The 17,865-nt window shown below is 40.8% G+C and overlaps 1 protein-coding gene across 3 annotated transcripts in view; it reads right to left on the bottom strand.

Annotated features, from left to right (window-relative positions):
• tub (TUB bipartite transcription factor) overlaps nucleotides 1-17,865 on the bottom strand; it is an 80,869-nt gene that overhangs the window by 8,098 nt on the left and 54,906 nt on the right. For 2 of the 3 annotated variants that reach the window (XM_049601016.1, XM_049601036.1), the window contains exons 2-8: nucleotides 15,854-15,905; nucleotides 12,527-12,689; nucleotides 9,276-9,413; nucleotides 5,795-5,950; nucleotides 3,052-3,173; nucleotides 1,734-1,925; nucleotides 1,384-1,496 (exon numbers count right to left, since the gene is read on the bottom strand). In XM_049601016.1, coding sequence (XP_049456973.1) covers nucleotides 1,384-1,496; nucleotides 1,734-1,925; nucleotides 3,052-3,173; nucleotides 5,795-5,950; nucleotides 9,276-9,413; nucleotides 12,527-12,689; nucleotides 15,854-15,905 — 936 coding nt within the window. The remainder of the gene's footprint in view (nucleotides 1-1,383; nucleotides 1,497-1,733; nucleotides 1,926-3,051; nucleotides 3,174-5,794; nucleotides 5,951-9,275; nucleotides 9,414-12,526; nucleotides 12,690-15,853; nucleotides 15,906-17,865) is intronic. The other variant, XM_049601025.1, reaches the window with a different exon arrangement.

Below are 17,865 nucleotides of genomic sequence, written 5' to 3' on the forward strand. Positions count from 1 at the left end.
TGCCCAAACCACCTCAACTGACTCCTTTTGACGTGAAGGAGCAGCGACTCTTCCCTGAGCTCCCTCCGGATGTCCGAGCCACTTACCCTATCTGTAATCAATGTAATATATTCTAGTTAGATTAAATACCCATTTAATATTAATTAAACAACTGTATCAACACTAAATACAGGGCCTTAAGCAGGGTACAACAACCTTTACTACCAGAAGAGCCATTTTTGGTCCAAAAAAATTAATTAAATCTGCCTGGAGCCACAAAATATATCTAGGGAGCGATCACACCGAGATGAAACGCCAGAAATGCGACGCCAGTAAAACCATTGTTTTTCGTATGATCCAAGCATCTTTTTAAACAGGCGTTTTCCCGGCGTCTTTTAGATGCACATTTTTGTAGACGCTTCTTTTTAGATGCTTCTTTTTAGGCGCATGCTTTTAGATGCACATAGACGCTGAAAAGTTAAAATATTTTCAACTTTTTGAGCATCAGATGCCAGTAGCTAGCGCACATTGAATAAGCACTTCCAGCATTCCAAGCGTCTTTGAAGCGTCTGCGTCTTTAGCGTCTCATTTCTGTGTGATTGCCCCTTAACCCTTATAATAAAGGTAACACAGCCTTATTAAGTCTGAATTGGCTTATCAACGTAACTAATAGGTCTAATCATCAATATATTTAACCATAAGGTGGCTACTCTGCAGTAAGGTATTTATGAATATTTGGTACTTTGCAGCAGAAGTAAACAAATCTGTCTATACACTAGACTTTTCCTTTTGGAATTGTAATTCATGGCAAGCTTCGCTACGGAGACTCAACACAAACCACCATGCTCAATGTTCAAGAGAAAAAGCGCCAGGCTGTAGACATAGGTTTGAGTCACATTTTAGATGACGAAATGTTAAAACTTTTTTTTTTTTTTTCAAAGTTCAAGAATCTCCTGAAGACATGTCGGCTTGTCAGCCTCACACAACTGTTGTCAATGCTCTTAATGACCTTGACTGATAAAGTGCAGCCGGGAGACCGCGTAAGCATCACTGGTGTTTACAGAACAACCCCCATGCGCGTAAACCCACGTCAGAGCACCGTGAAGTCAGTGTACAAGACTCACATCAATGCCATCCACTTGCGTAAGACAGATGAGAAGAGCCTACATGGTTTTGACGAGGAGGCTAAACAGGAGCTCATTTACACATTTTTACAATTGAGTAATGTAAGAATCACTTTAGGCCTACAACAATGATAAATGAAAATGTAAGTGTTAGAAAATAACCGTGATTCATTTCCATGTAGCCTAATTTTTGGTCAAAGCCACAGGGAGCCGTTGGAGAGGGGCTAAAAAACAAAAAAAAAGTTTAACAAAGAATCATGTACAATGCTTACTGACTTACCTCAGTTTACCAATGAAGCTCTCTCCACCTCGAGACAGATCGGTGGGATCGATGGAGATGAGGTAATTTGATGTTTTACTCTTTTTCCTCTTCCTGCCTGCTAACAGGAACACCTGTGACGAGCCAAGTCAGAAACCAAATTAGCAAGTCAACTAGTTTGGACACATGCAAAACAATCTCTTTTCACTGCATGAACTGTCCATTAAGCCTGTGGAAACTGTGCGACTTATCGTTAGAAAATGACTGAATTTTCAGAGTTTTCACAATGCTTATTACTCCATTAGTGTTTGGATTGGTTAATTATGTTGCTGTTTACAGTCTCAGAGTTTCCGCTGCCTGACCCTTCTCACCTTCTTGCCGTCTTCTCTCTCTAGATGAAGGTAGTAGGTGGGATACATGCCTCGGTCCATGCCTTTCTTGTCTCTGGTAATTCTGCACTTCACTCTGACCCCCTGGGGCGCAGGTCGCAGAGAAAACTCTTCAAGGTCATCTACATCGACAGCAGGTTCATTGACTGGTGGAGTGGGTGCTGAAGCCACCTCCTGTAGGCGAAAAACAGCCCGCGCAGGGCAAGACCCCAGGTGAGATGGTGGACTGGTGAGTGATGCATTAGAGTTGACTTTCATTAGAACAGAGTAATGAGCCTGAAGATCAAATCGTCCACCGGGACCAAGAATGAGCACACTGTGGCTAAAATAAGGAGCTGGTGTAGAGATGGAAGATTGAGTTGACTGAAGGGAAAGATTAGAGTGGAATGAGGAGCAGAGATGGCTATCGTGAGTACAATGCCAGCTGAGGTTTCACTCTGAACAGAGTGTAGAGGCTGTAGAGAGGATGTGTTTTTAAAGAGGGTTACATGGTCATCTGAGGGTAGTCATCTATTATCACACCTGAAATGGAGAAAAACAAAACCGACATGTGTTACCTCAAATATTGGATCAAATAGATCCAAAGCTGGCTGACTTCAAGTGATCAGAAGTATGCAAAATAATAGCATACAACCATAGGTGTAGATTTTGGGGGAGACACAGGGGACATATCCAACCAATGAAAGCATGACAGTAGTAGAGAGTATTAAAGACATATTCACCATAAATTGATGCAGAAACGGCTAGGACCTCCAAACTCTTGTTCTATGTCCTCCTTCATTGCCAAAATCTCAACAAAACCTATGCCCTTGCTTACAACATGTTTTAAAAATATTTGGCAGTATGTTTGATTACATAAATTGCACAGAAATGCTTACAATAGCCCACCTGGGCCTTTATGCACAGCTCTCCGCCTCAGGTGTGTATCTTCAAACCAAATGGCAGTTTTTCCCTTTCAAACTGCTACAGGCACATAAGGTGTCTGTATGAGATGATTGTTCCACCACCTGAATAAATAAACAACAGGCCAGAAATTGCAAAAGCCCCAAATAATTTCAATACTGTCTGTAGAAGAAGAAAAGCCGAAGGGCAGCAGCAATTTATTTGTATCACATTAAGCCATAATGGTCTATAACTGTACTTTCAGTCATGGAACTTAAATAGAGTCCAGCTGAGCGACAAAATTGAATCTACATTTTCTCCTGCGTGTCACTGACTGGTTAAAACTCTATTGGTTACTGGGCAGAATAAAGACGCATCATGCAGAGAGCACAAGTGCACGCTGTGAGATTCATGTTACCTTGCATGACTTCTTGCTGGTGGCCGAGCCTGGCCTCGTGTTGCTGTTGAGCTGTGAGGAACTGGAGCTGATTTCATCTTCGTCGTCCTCTTCTTCATCGAAATTCATACTGCTGGAAATACCTTCACAGAGAAAGAAAATGAAACAAGAAAGTGAAAGAAGAAAGAAAATGGTGTCACTTATTATTCACTGCAGTTTAGTGGTAACATGAAACACTGTGATAATTGGAGCCAACAGGAACACATTCCCTTTTCATCACGTATAACATCTGTAAAAAAAACATCTTCACAGTTTGAGGTTTAAATAGACTTATTTGTGCCCCATGTTAGTGAGTGCAACCAGGTCACAGGTTTCCATTAAATAAACCAGGTGTCAGAACTCAGTTGAGACACAGAGGGGTTTTTAGTAAATCTGAGCTCAGGTGTTATCAGGACTGTCTACTATCTCTTGATTTCACACAGTACTTATAATACAATATGATACGATATGATGCGATACAATGCGATACGGTATGGTACAATATATTTTATTGGCCCCCGTAGGGAAATTTGTCTTTGTAGTTAAACAAATACTTAATGGTGACTGTTTCCCAGAAGTGTGTGAGTCCAGTCATCCATGTTAAGGAGGTACAGTGTGAATTATTTGGTGCCCAACAATACTGAGACTGAAATTTCATGTTGGTCCACTTGAGGCTTAACCTTAACCTTTTTAAAAATGTGGAAGAGAACAAACTCTGTTCATCTTATATAAAGTTGCAAATTACAGCCCTGAATAATAAGGAATAGGGTCAATGAATTCTTTTGCCAATAAATTACTTAAAAGAAATTAGCATTTTAGGATCAGGCACAAAACCATTTAGGGGAACGAGTTTCCAACAATGAACCTGCACCCACCCCCTCCAACCTCCCTCATACGAGGTTGAGGGATGGCAATAAGACCAGCAACATATCGGTTAATAATAAGAATGATGACTGAGGTAAATTAATGTAAAGCAAAGGAGAGAAAAAAGAGTGACAAATATAACAACAAATAAATAAATAATTAAATTAAATACAAAAATAAATATGTATACACTTATTAAAAAAATAATAATAAATAAAAATAAATGAATATGTATACACTTGTACCAAAAAACAATAATAAATGAAATGTAATTAAAATAAAAAATAAATTAAGATGTATATACTTATACCAAAAAAAACCCCAATGATAAATAAAATTAGGGTCCATCTTCTAACCGCTTCATCCTCTTGAGGGTCGCGGGGGGGCTGGAGCCTATCCCAGCTGACATTGGGCAAGAGGCAGGGTACACCCTGGACAGGTCGCCAGACTATCGCAGGGCTGACACATAGAGACAGACAAACATTCACGCTCACATTCACACCTACGGACAATTTAGAGTTATCAATTAACCTAGTCCCCAATCTGCATGTCTTTGGACTGTGGGAGGAAGCCGGAGTGCCCGGAGAGAACCCACGCTGACACGGGGAGAACATGCAAACTCCGCACAGAAGGGCTCCCACGCCCGGGAGGTGCTGTGAGGTGACAGTGCTAACCACCACACCACCGTGCCGCCCCAAAAAAGTAAATGAATATGTATATATATATACGTATATATAATAATCTAAAATATACATATATTTATATTAGGAAAGGGGAAAGTGTATATGGTATGGGCCTCGTCAGTGCTCAGTGTCAGAATTGAAATCTCAATTGTTATATTCAATAATCATCTCATCCACATGGTCATTCTGGGAAAAGAGAGGTCAGGCTCTTTACATAATTGATCAGGGGCTGCCAGTAGCTATAAAATATATCTGTTGAGCCTCTTATGGAGAATTGTTTTTTTTTTTGTTTTTTTTTTCAACTCTAAGAAAGACATCGTATCATGCAGCCATGAAATAGGAGACGGGGCAAGAGGTTTATTCCATAGTAAGAGTATTATCCGATGGGCTATTAAAGAGGTAAATGAGCCTATGTTTGCTTGTTTTTGGACACACTTCTGCCATGCCTGCTTCAGATACACCAAATATAGTAATCTGTGGGAAAGGTCCTATTACTTGCTCTAATATTTCTGAAATAATTCTTAAATAAGACTTCCAGTACTCCCACAGACTGCAAGGAGACTGGGAGCATCTGTCATAAGTATCAACCATATCTGGGTATATCTTGGCAATTCTAGCTTTAAGAAATCTTAATAAAAGGATGGAATAATAATTACTGACATAAATACAGATAGAGGGAATAAATCAGAGACTGATTTCTTTTCAAAATCCCTGTTTCTACTTTTTGCAAAAACAAAACAAGTCAAGTCACTATTTTTACCATTTTATTAACCAAATTGTAGAGTACATTATATGCACTATAGTGTCCTAAAATTAACACTTCTTTTTGATAAACATCTCACAATGCAACACATTGTAAATGTACCAAACAGTGAAAGACTAGACAGCAGAGTAAATTATTAAGTGTTTGCCATGTAAGGAATAATAAATGAGTGTAATAGTGATCAATGTTTACATTAACTCAAAGAAACATTATGCTGACAGAAAAATATGTCAGCATCATATGTTGGAGTTATATCATTCACGCACTTGGTCTTAAAATGGCATTTCTATTTGCAGTTCTAGCATGATTCAGTGTGTTTCACCCTCCTACAAACACATCACAGCAGCGGACCAGAATGGCGTGGGTGTAAATGTGGACTCATGGTTGTGTTTTTGCAAATGCAGTGAGACAGTACCTTTCTTGAGCATGGTGACACGCAGATCCTGTTTACTCTGCGATTGAGTGCAGCTCATGACAGGCTCCGAGTCGCCATCCTCTGAGCTGGGGTGACCCACTGTCAGGATCTGGATTTGACCATCATCCTGCAGGGAAGCCAGGCCATCGATCGCTGCTGAGCCACAATCCCACAAGAGCAAACTCCATCAGAACTGTACAACAATCATTATCTCATGTCAAAGTGAAAATAGACACGTTTGTAGCTTTGATTTATGATAATAAATTAAATATTGATTGCACAATGACTATAATGACTGTAGAATAATGACACCATCAGCATTTAAAATGGTTCACTCACTTTCCCTGTGCATTTCTGTGTGTCACTGGGTACGATCTCCAGGGAAAATAAAGGTTGATTTACAGCACAAAAGAAAGTGCGTCAACCATTGTGCAACCAAAATAAAAAGAGGACAGCACTTTTGTATCCCTGGTAGCTATCAGTAATCATCCCCAGGTACCAAAAGAGCATCAATAGAAGTTTGTTTGCAGTTACTATCCCCTGTAGCGAAAATGGCGAACAGTGGAACAGCTGAAGCAACTGGGAAAACTATACATGCAGAAGAAAAAGAGCCCCACTGACAGAGGGGGCAAGGAAGGCAAAGAGGGAGAGTGACAAAAGCCAAGATAAAATAAGAGTGAACATCAGACAGGCATTCACTCAATAGAGAGAGCTCCGGGACTTGAGAGGGTTCAAAACCAATAGTGAGTCAGTTGGCATTCTTTCTGTTGAATCAGTAAGCAGTGTGTGAACTATACCATGGCTCTCAGGGGAGATCACTCTTTGATTTAATTAGGGGTGGTGAGGCTTGCAAGTGCCATAAAGAGAGGACTGACTGGGAAATATTTACAGCTGCAAGCATGTGGGTCTACTTGCTTTATGTCAGCACATCTCAACATATAATAACCCTTTAATTTCATTTTCTGTAGCCGCTTATCCTGTTGGGGGTCATGGGGGTCCTGGAGCCTATCCCAGCTGACATTGGACGAGAGGAGGGGTACACCCTGGACAGGTCACCAGACTATCACAGGGCTGACACATAGAGACATTCACACCTACGGCCAATTCAGACCAATTAACCTGCATGTCTTTGGACTGTGGGAGGAAGCCGGAGTACCCACAGAAAACCCACACTGACACAGAGAGAACATTCAAACTCCGCACAGAAGAGCTCCCCCAACCTGGGTTAGAACTTGCTGTGAGGCGACAGTGCCAACCACTGCACCACCGTGCCACCCTATAATCAGTTAATGACCACATCAAACCTGCACACGAGCATCAAAACCAAAAATCACACCATGAAACGATACCACAGGGCACAGTACTCTGCAAAGTGATGTACTATAATCTATAGTTTATCCATAAAAATAAGACATGGACAGATCAAATATCAAAACAGCCTACAAACACACAAATGTATTAGCATTAAAAACAGAGCACACCAGGCTGCCTACAAGGGATCAGCGATTAAAGATAAATGCACAATAACTTCTCTGCTATTATCATCACTGAACATGCATTGAAAATAGCCTGACTCTACACATGATCGATGATGATGAAGATACAGAAAAATCGAAAAGCATGGCAAATAAACCATATTGTCAATATTTCAGAGATCCCCCTAAAATTGAATAAATGATTCAAAATAAATGTTTTCAAAGGAGCCCTGGCTCCCCTGTAACGCACCCCCTGTAAGTAAGGTGCAAAAACTGATGCTGACAAGTCGTCTGTTTCCACGTTAACACACAATAAATCACCAAAATGAGCCCCAGCAAAGTAAAACAAAGGCAGCTGTCTGTCATCACATCCAGCAGTCGACGCCTGCCTGAATGAATGTGATAACATTTCCACATCTCTGCTTTGATGAAGGTGTGGGTGTTTTGTGCTGGGTTCTTGTGTTTTAAGTAATTGTTTTGCTGACTGGCTTCACTTTTTGGCTTTTCGATTTAATTAGTGTCTAATGTGTAAGAGGGAGGAACTCAATGTCCACGCTGCCTCAGGCGTTCAAGCACAGTTCACTGCAGCTTCAAAACAACGGACGCGCTCCTCTCTACTTGTCCTTACTTCAACTTGTACAGCAGAAGAAAAAAACAGAATAAAAATAATGGGAAAATATTTTTGTTGAGTATAACACAATTGTTAGCCAGTCTAATCACTTGTTTTTTCACATGGTCCCTTGTCCTTTTTTATTTCTTTCACTCAAACATATGCATATAGAAATCCAGTGTCTTATTAAATAGAATATTTCAATCCTACTGGTGTGTTTCATTATTGAAAATCTACGTAATTCATTAAAAAATACAAATTTAGCCTATGGTGCATGGAGAAGTTAATTTTTTTTAACATATTTCTGACAGATTAGTCATTAAAAAATCTGTAAATGTATCAACAACTTGTGTATTTTACTCCTTGATTAAAATTGCTGGAAGGCTTTCTAAGGACGGATGTGCATGTAGGAGGCAAGTCTGTTTTTAATATAGTTTTTTTAGATTTGGGTTTTGTTTTAATCCAAATGTATTTCACCGGTGTTGTGTTGCATATTTAATTTTAGATGCAGATATATTTATAGAGCAGCTTGATTACTCCTACTCCTATACTCATCTGTTCTGCAGCCCTGATGAAGCTGATTGCATAGTAGCTCGGTAAAGTAGCTCTCCTGAACCTGTGCGCTCGTGCTTGAGAAAATCAGAGAGTGAGACAGAGCGGGAGTGAGACAGGTTCATCAGCGGTGTTTGTGATGCTACTGGCCTGATTAATCTTTTACCCCAGTGGGATCGTATTCTCTTTTTTTCTGGGGGGGTTTCTGGGACACAGAAATGAATTATGGCTGTGTATCGGTTCCTTATTGTTCTGTAGTGATTCTCTCAGTTTACATGGCATATATGACCTATTACACTACAGTGTCGGTCTGCAATAACATACTCTGAAAGCTGAAAAGCACAGAAGCAAAGAGGAACAATCGCAGCATTGTAGATGAAGCTGGATTAACCATTTCATCACTCAGTTTTTCCTCCTCCGTCTAACGACTAATTTATGTCTCCACTTGTGTCGTGTTAGCGGGCTGACGGCACTCAGACGGTCATACATCATCACACACAGTTGAGCTCTGACAGCCATGGCACCGCAGTGGTGGCCAAGGGGGCAGCTTCACTGGCTGTTTGTGTTGCCAGATGTGGCTAAAAAAAAAAATCAGCAGGCGCACCATTATGTGAGGATTGCAACGAGGGTTTGAATCGACAGTTGCAGCTGCTGGATAAGCTGCTCTTTCATACTGTCTCCAGTGACTTAAAATCTGACCCCTTTTGTGTTTAAACAGGAATCAGTAAAGACCAGGAACAATATGCTTGGAAAAAATATTCTAATTTTGCCTGCCTGTTCATTCATCTCATTTCTATATATCTTTCACTCTGTCTACCCTTAATAGGCTGGCTGGTAGGCTGACCTTTGTGCTTCCCCTTCCTCTCCTTCTTGTCGCTGCCCGTCTGTGGAGTGGAGCTGGCCGATGCTTTGCCCTTTTTGGCTGAGCGGGGCGGCTGTATGTCCGCTATCACCTTCACCTCCTCCTGTTCAGCTTCTTGCACTAAACACAGGGATGGAGACAACCAGCAGCAGATGCAGGGTGATTAGAGCAGATGGACAGAGAAGGAGAGATGTGGAAAAGAGAGCTGAGAGCAGTTTAAAGTTTCACTGACAAAAAAGAAATTAGAAATATTACGTTTAGCAGATAATATAAGAAGGTCATACAAAATAACTGTGAATGCAAATGCAAATAAGTACATAAATGTTTAACCTGACATTGTCACAAAGTTTAAATAATGCTGTGGTTATATCTGCTACCTACAAAAAAGCTGACAGGTGTAAGACATGCCCCTCTTTACAAAATTAAAGCTGCTTGGGAGCACTACTTAAATCTTTCACTGTGAGACGACATACAGAATTCAATCTTCAGGCTGATTAATTCAACATCCCTCTGTGCCTGTCATTGTCTGTTACAGTTTAAGGTTGTGCGCAGGCACTTATGTCCAAAGTCAAACTATCTCTCTGCACCCAGTTGTGAATCCCTGCTGTGAGAAATGTAAAAGAGGTGGAGCCTCCCTCATCCACGTGTTCTGGATGTGTCCTAGCCTTGAAAAATACCAGAGGGACGTTTTCCAAACTGTATCCCTGATGCTCAGTTTTGACACAGATCTAACCCTCTGGTTGCCCTTTAAGGCACCACAGGAGAGGACAGCGTGCACATGACTCCAATCAAACAGCGCACACTGTCCTTCGTCTCTCTTTTGGCCAGGCGTTCAGTACTGCTAAGAGGGAAAGACACTGCCCCGCCCACCCACGCTCAGGGGCTGAGGGACACTGTGTCCTGTCCAAACCTTGAAAAGATCTGCAACTCAGGCTGCAATTTAAAACAAAAATTCCAAAAAGTGTGGGGACCTTCACTGAGGGTGCTTTCACACCTGCCCTGTTTGGTTCAGTTCAGTTGAACTCAAGTTCGTTTGCCCCCCAAGTGCGGATCGTTTGGGCAGGTGTGAACGCAGCAATCGCACTTGGGTGTGCACCAAAACAACCGGACCAAGACTTTCTTGAAGAGGTGGTCTCGGTTCGGTTACAAGCGAACTCTGGTGCGGTTCTTTGTGGTGAGAACGTGTTTCGACCTCGATCAGCAGTCACATTACACAATGTTTGGGTAAAACATGAGCATGTTACAGTCCTGGAGGATTATTAATGTGCACCTCCTCCTGTACTGCCTTAATATGCACATTCATCCAGTGCATCAAAAGATCAAAGATCAACCTGCGTAGCTATCCCTCCATTGTGACATTAGAAAGTGTCACATTTGTCTTGCAATTATGCAACTTTGTTACAAAATAAGTCCCTGTTTCAGACCAAAGCAAGCGAACTCAAGGTCTGAAAGCACCCTGAAATACTTACAGAACCTTCGGTCAAAGTTATTTTCTCACTCTTGTTTCATCTTTCTCTGAATCTGTGTCATTCATACAGTCTGTATGAGCTTATCAATTTCTAAACCCCTCTTCTCTTATTAATATATTTTACTTATTTTCCCTTTTTCTTTTCTAAATATAAACCCAGACCTCAAGCAACTTCCTGTGTTACTCCAGGGACAAAGCACCCTTATGGAATTCCAGCTTATTGATGGGGCTAACTGGGGCGAGGGATGATTGAGACAAGATTGAATGTTAGATTGAAGATTGAAGACTGAATGCGCTTTACAATTGTCTGTGTTTATCTTGTAAAATCTTCAGAATTCATTAAAAATATTCTTGAGAAAGAAATGCAAAGGCTGCACTGATTTCTAGTTATTCTAACTTAAAGGTCCAGTGTGGAGGATTTAGGGGGATATATTGGTAGAAATCGAATATATTTTGATGAGTATGTTTGAGCCTTTTGTATCTACACGGGGAGCAGGTCCTCGTCTGTGGAGATCGCCATGTTGCCTGCCAAACACTGGCTCTAGATAGAGCCATATATAACTTTCGCATTGGCCCGCATAGTTCACAGAGAGGGTCAAAAAAACATTGATTTTTTTTTTAAACATTAAACTGATTTATTCTGTATTTTTGCCGGTTTAAATCAAATGGTCCATTTGTTCTGGAGAGGAAGAGACCTCTGCAGATAATTCAGCTCCTGCTAAAAACCTCCTGAACAATGAACACCAAAGGAATTCAAACTTAGAGAAATTTCAGCTGGTTGCAAAGTGCAGTTGTCACTGCTTGATGCCATTGAATGCCCCTTCATCTTAAACACTGCTCCTCTTAGAAAAAAAAGTATTTTGTAGCTGTAAACTGAAATACAAACTGCTGAAAAAATCTCTCTCTATAAAAATCAATCAAATCTTCTGTACAGATATACTAATATGTTACAGATGTAGTTTTTAAAATGTATTTTTATAAAGAGAAAGATTTTAATTGAGCATAACGCATCCATATTTGCTTACATGACAGTAATATTTGGCTGCTATTTAATGCAAATGTAAACATTTATGCAGCTGTACAGTTCAGACTCACTCTACATAAAGACATCCACTGCCTGCTTGTGAATAGAGCAATACACAGCTAAACTGTAAATGGAAGTCAGATTTATTTCCCTTGTTTGGGGGGAAATGATAAGGTTATTATTCCCCTGCTTTCGATCAGTATATCAGCATAGTGCAGAGTAACATTTTCTCCTCTCTCAGCAGGGAAAGTGACAGTTCGAGGCCTTGAGCCCAGAAACTGGCCCTCAGAACTGGGGATTAGATGGCTGCTCTGGTCTCTGTGTGTAGATAAGAGGACTCATCAATCCCAGTCTTAACACCATCTCTGCTCTCGAGTGGAGAGATTTGCAGCACAGTGAGCGCCTGCAACTGATGGTACAGAATACTGCATCGTTTCTACACAGGCGCTAAGTTAAAATAGTAATATTAAAAAAAATATATATATTATTCACTCATTTTTATAGTTATATGTTTGGCAGATATGCTACTTGTAGTTTACAGTTTCTAATTGGGAAAGACATAAAAACTGCATAAAAAGAAAATCTGTTTCAGCCCAAGAATAAATACTTCCTGCAAATACTACAGATTGATCAAACAAGCAGTCTAAGATCTCTATTTGCTCAATCCATAGTGTTTTATAAACCATCTGTTTGAGCTTCCTGAATCTACAGAGTCCCAGAAGAGTGCCAGTCTGTACTCACCATGGTAGATGGTGCTGCTGTTGCTGCTGAGGTAGGATTCCACCAGCGGAGCCTGTTCCTCGCTCTGTTTGGTCCGACGAGTGCGAGATCTCCCATCCACGTTAGACTGGACCATCAGAGGCTCCTGCCTCTTCTTTTTCTGCTTCTGTTCAATGAGCACCCGCTGTTGTGAAGGTTTCACGTACGTGCGCACATGCACACAAACATGCCCAAATAAAAAGAAAAATAATGAGGGCACAGTTTCAGGAAATTAAAGGAAAGTAATTATACGCACATCACACAGGTGCAAGGCTATTAGAAAACAGCGTAATTGAAGAAAAAGTAACGCCTGCACACTTGCTTGCTTTAGATCAGTGGGGGTTTTTTTTAACTTTTTGGGCCCAAAGCACACCAAAGTGCAAGCCAAAATCTCAAGGCACACCTGTATTTATATCTGTGCACAATAGCTTCTATAATGTGTGGTGTCACTCTTATTTCAACATAGACAATAAAAACAAGACAAAAGAAGACAGGTAGCTTTCATGATACCCTCTACTGACAGTTTTTGTTCTCTTTTCTTTCAGTGGCAGGTCGTCGTCGCTGGTGCTTTGTTGTAATTTGCTCCATACAATAAAGTAATCCATTGTCCCACTCACGGCGTTCTCCTTTTAATTATTATCATCCTTCACGCTGGCTGCCAATCAGGGCCTTTGATGTGTCACACACTTATAATTCCCACGCACGAACGGTGATAAATGGGTTCCCCGTGAAGGTTTTTCTAAATTGAATTTAATTAAGTTACATTTTTTAGCTAGAGTTTGCCTCTTTGGGAGTGCACAAAATACTGAAACATTCATAACTTTATGTAAAGGCCCAGTTGAATATTGCAATAATAAGGTATTGTTATCACAAAATCCCACGACACACCTGGATTGGCATCACGACACACCATGTGAGAACCACTGCTTTAGATGGTTAACCACATCTACCATCATAGAAATTGTCAGTCTATTGGTGTGCATTATATATACAGCTTAAGCAAATGAAAGAAGTTACACCCCTCCTATAATATATGATTATAGGAATAATTTAAGTGAAAATGAAAATACATTAGCACAGAGGTCACTGAAGTAAGCACCAATGACTGCAGAAAGCCATGATATAATATAATCTCTGTATCTGCATGGCTGTATTTAACCTGACAGTCACCAAACGAGTGTTTGTACATATCTGTGTATGATACATTTCTAAACAAAATTGCCTCACTGAGTTATTATGTAATAATTTAGCTGCTAATTGTTTAAGATTACCCAACTTATAATCAGAAAACCATGTCAGGATCAATTAGAGGCAAAGCTTTACTCTACTCTTGCAGTAAAAACAGTCCTGAAACGTAACATCATACTGTTTTAAACCAAATTTGTTTATGATAATAACTTATGAGGCATCATATTCCTTGTGAGCTACCCTCATACAGACTTTTGGTAATAACACAGTCTTGGACAAATCTTTTGAGCCAGCACAAGCAACTGAAGATGTTTAAGGATGAGCTGTCCAAACCACTTTGACCGGGGGCTGGATATAGCTATTCATCTGGACCGACTGTCAGCTATATGCACGTCCTCAAACCAGAGCTCATCAAATATTGAAGGTTTCTATTAGTGGAGATTCCAGGAAGCAGAGCTTTGGAGCCACAGTATCCCCCGCAAAGCTCAGTTTTATGCCAAGACAGTGATAACAATAGGTACGTTTACACAGGGCATGGGTTTGGTAGTTAAAGAAGTATTGTGCAACTGGAGAGATGCTTGTCTTGTCATAAAACTGGGCTGTCTATGCAGTAGAAGAAACTACCAAAATGCTCTGTGCACTAGTGAGCGACATTGTGCAATGTGGCCGCCGGCTGGTAAAAAACAATACGGCCAAACAGTGAACTGAAATATGCTTCTAGAGACATTTTAGGTGAGAAATAGGCAATACAGTAACAGAGTCTTGATGGTTGTTTGATCAACACTGCCTAGTTTTACCGTTTGATCTACATTTGAGAGACAGAGAGAAAGGGGTGGGTTTTTTCTCCATCCACTTCTATAATCTTTGTGTCCATGGTTACAGATATATGAAAATGCAGAAGTACAATCTGTAGTTCGAGCACCTGCAGACTGACACGTTTAAGCTGACAGATAAGCAGGGAGATCTGGACACTGAACAAAATGGAGGGAAATTCACCATAGTTGATTTACACATACTACCCATTAAGGTTGTCCCCAACTACGAACTGTCCTAGTCAACCAATAGTTGTCATTTAGGGCCATTAGTCAACTAGTCACCCGCATGTTTACAATATGAATTTAATCATTAAATGATACATTTTGGGCGGGGCAACACAATGGTTTGAGTTCAAGGCGTGATAAAGAATAGCGTCAGTAACATTGTTAACACTGTGCTATATTACAGAGAAATACAAAACCGTACTAATGAGCCTTCATTAATATAGGCCTATATTTTATCTACAAGTGCACGTCACACACTGAGCGAGCCGCCTGTTAATGACGCTGTCGGCAAAGCAGTAATGATTGTGCTAAGTGGCTAATGGGCATGTAGCTACTTCCATGTTTCAGATGATACGTCATGTTTGTAGTCGACCAATGAAGATGAGTTTACATATCACCTTGGGTTCATCCTTCACCTTCTCAAAATGATCCCACACTTTGGATTTCCTGCCCGACATGTTATTAACTAGCCTGTGGAATAACCGCAGGTATCAGTCATGTCTGACTGCTGAGTGTGGCCACTTCCTGTGTCAGTCCTCCTAATAAGAGTTTCACGTTTTGTTTTTTTTTCCTGTGACTAAGCAACTAATGAAATCTTGTCGACTAAAGACGTTTCTGGTCGACTAAAATTTGGTCGGTGATTAGGGGGCAGCCCTAAAATCTGCAAAGTATCCCTTTAAAGCTTTGACTTGTGGGTAAGACACAGGTTTAAAATGCAGCTACAAGCAAGCTTCTCTCCCTTTGACTAATTGGTTACTTACAAACAATGACAATGATATTTTGTCACTTTAAACCTTGTCTGAATCTCAAAAAAACTGCAGAAACCAGCTGAATGAAGAGTAAAATCATGAACTAATATATTTCCCTGCCTCAATAAATCGTTAATCCAAACATTAATTGACTCTTGACACGCTCGCTCATTAAAACTCCGCTCAGAGAGATAACAAGTCCTGGCTGGCCATTTGTGGCCTCATGATGGAGCAGTGGAAGTTTGTGTCATGATAAAACTGCCCTGTTATAATTGATTTTGCTGCTGTGTTACTCTATTATCAGAACTGCAGGAGGAGCAGTAAAGACTCACCTGTCTGTCCAGTTTCTGCTGTCGGAGGTTGGTGCCCTCATCATCTAAAGTGCTGCAAAGAAAAGAGCAGAGAGAGGAGGGAGGGGAGGGAAGGGGGGCGGGGGCAGTGTTAAAATGATGCAAAGTGCTCTTTGGCTGTTTATGATGTTTATAATGTAATAAAGACATTTTCCAAAATGCTTCAGTTAATTCACTCTCTACTCCGAAACTGCAGCAGAAGGTTGAACACTTGCAGTATCTGACTGTGTTTTAGCTTCACTGCCTTTAATAAACAATACGTGGTAATGAAGCAGGAAACAGTGTGTTTGTTTCTACTGCGAGACATTTTCTTCTCACATTGAGACCTAAATTAACCTCATGGCTGTCATTATCTCCGCACACCCCAAATGCATTGGCTTATTATTCCCTGAAAAACAAAAGGAGTATTTGTGAGTATATAATAATTATATAAAAGGTGTTATGATAGCTTTGTGCATTCTTATCTTTAAGACTGCAACAATGTGGGACTATAAAAGGATTAAAAGTATTAGAGAAGATTTGCTGGTCTTATTTTTTGGGGTGTTTAACTGAAAAGCCTTATCTTACTGCAAGTGCTTATCTGGTGTATATTTTTCTGACACAAACAGTTGCTTATGGACTTAATGAATTTAAAAGCCAGTCCCTGTCGTACCCTTCATTTCACTGACATACTTTTGCCCACATGCTTAAGCTCTGATCAAAGCACTTTTCTATGAATAAATGAAGCCTATCCCAGCTGACTGGGTGAGAGGCAGGGTACACCCTGGACACATAGAGACAGACAACCACTCACACTCACATTCACACCTACAGGCAATTTAGAGTCACCAATTTACCTGCATGTCTTTGGACTGTGGGAGGAAGCCGGAGTACCCTGAGAAAACCCACACTGACTAGGGAAGAACACGCAAACTCCGCACAGAAGGGCTCCCCCAACCTGGGTTCAGCGTCATCAACAGCTCCTCCCACAAGTCATCAACAGCCCCTCCCGTTGTGCAAGGCTGCCTCGGTCTGTTTAAAGGGTTCCGCCAATATGACTACCCTACAAGGCGGAAAATTGGGCACCTCAGATCAACTCGCCAATCCGGCTCTGCGCGTCTAAACGCTCGCAGCTTGCCGGCAAAACGGCCCAACATTCACGGAAAATCTGACAGTGAAAAAAGGGCCTACGATATAAAGTCCAATACACAAAACGTACCAGTCAGTTGTACAATAAGTGCAAATGAGGACACAGCAGCTAACAGTGTCGTAACGTCTTGGATAAAGGTGTTTATATCTTCTGGGTGGCTCATAAAATTGCCACTGAAGCAGTTTAATAAGAGTATGTGTACTTTGATAAATACAGCCCTTTAAAAAGAACTCCCCCTCAAAATCAAGTGGCAGGGCTCTTATAAAGCTGTCACTTTTTCTCTTCGAGTACAACAGCAACATAATCAGAGGCATCACTTGAGCATGATGCTGTAAGTGATGTCATGGAGTCCAGAGGAAAAAACATATTATGAAGCTGTCCCGGATCATTAGAGAGAGAAGAGGAACAGTTTGAGATGTCCTTGGTTTCCGTCGCTGACTTGATAAGACATCCTGAGTTTTACCAGAGAAGAGCCACAGAGCTCCTTCCTCAAACATGTCCGATTTACTAAAAAACTCCTCCTTTCACTGAGACACTGCTTTATTTCCTTGTGACCCGTAATTTGATTTCAGGATGGTTTTCCTCGCAGCAGACGGATTATGAAATGTTAAATAGGCCATTACATGCCTTATAAGTTCATTTGCATTTGCACAGCTTTAAAAAACTGTTGCAGCTGAGATTTTGCAAAAGTGACAAGAAGGCGTAAAAAGAAGTGAGTGTGAGTGGAGGTGCATGTGCAGATCTGCACAGCTACGTCAACAGAGATTAAATTTTAACTGCAGCAAACAACATTTTTGACTGTTTTCTTTTGATGCATAGCTCACATGGAGGAGTCTGCACCAGAGAACATACAGACAGAAGCGTG

Source organism: Epinephelus fuscoguttatus, linkage group LG2, assembly GCF_011397635.1.
Source record: "Epinephelus fuscoguttatus linkage group LG2, E.fuscoguttatus.final_Chr_v1".
NCBI classification, from domain to species: Eukaryota; Metazoa; Chordata; class Actinopteri; order Perciformes; family Serranidae; genus Epinephelus; species Epinephelus fuscoguttatus.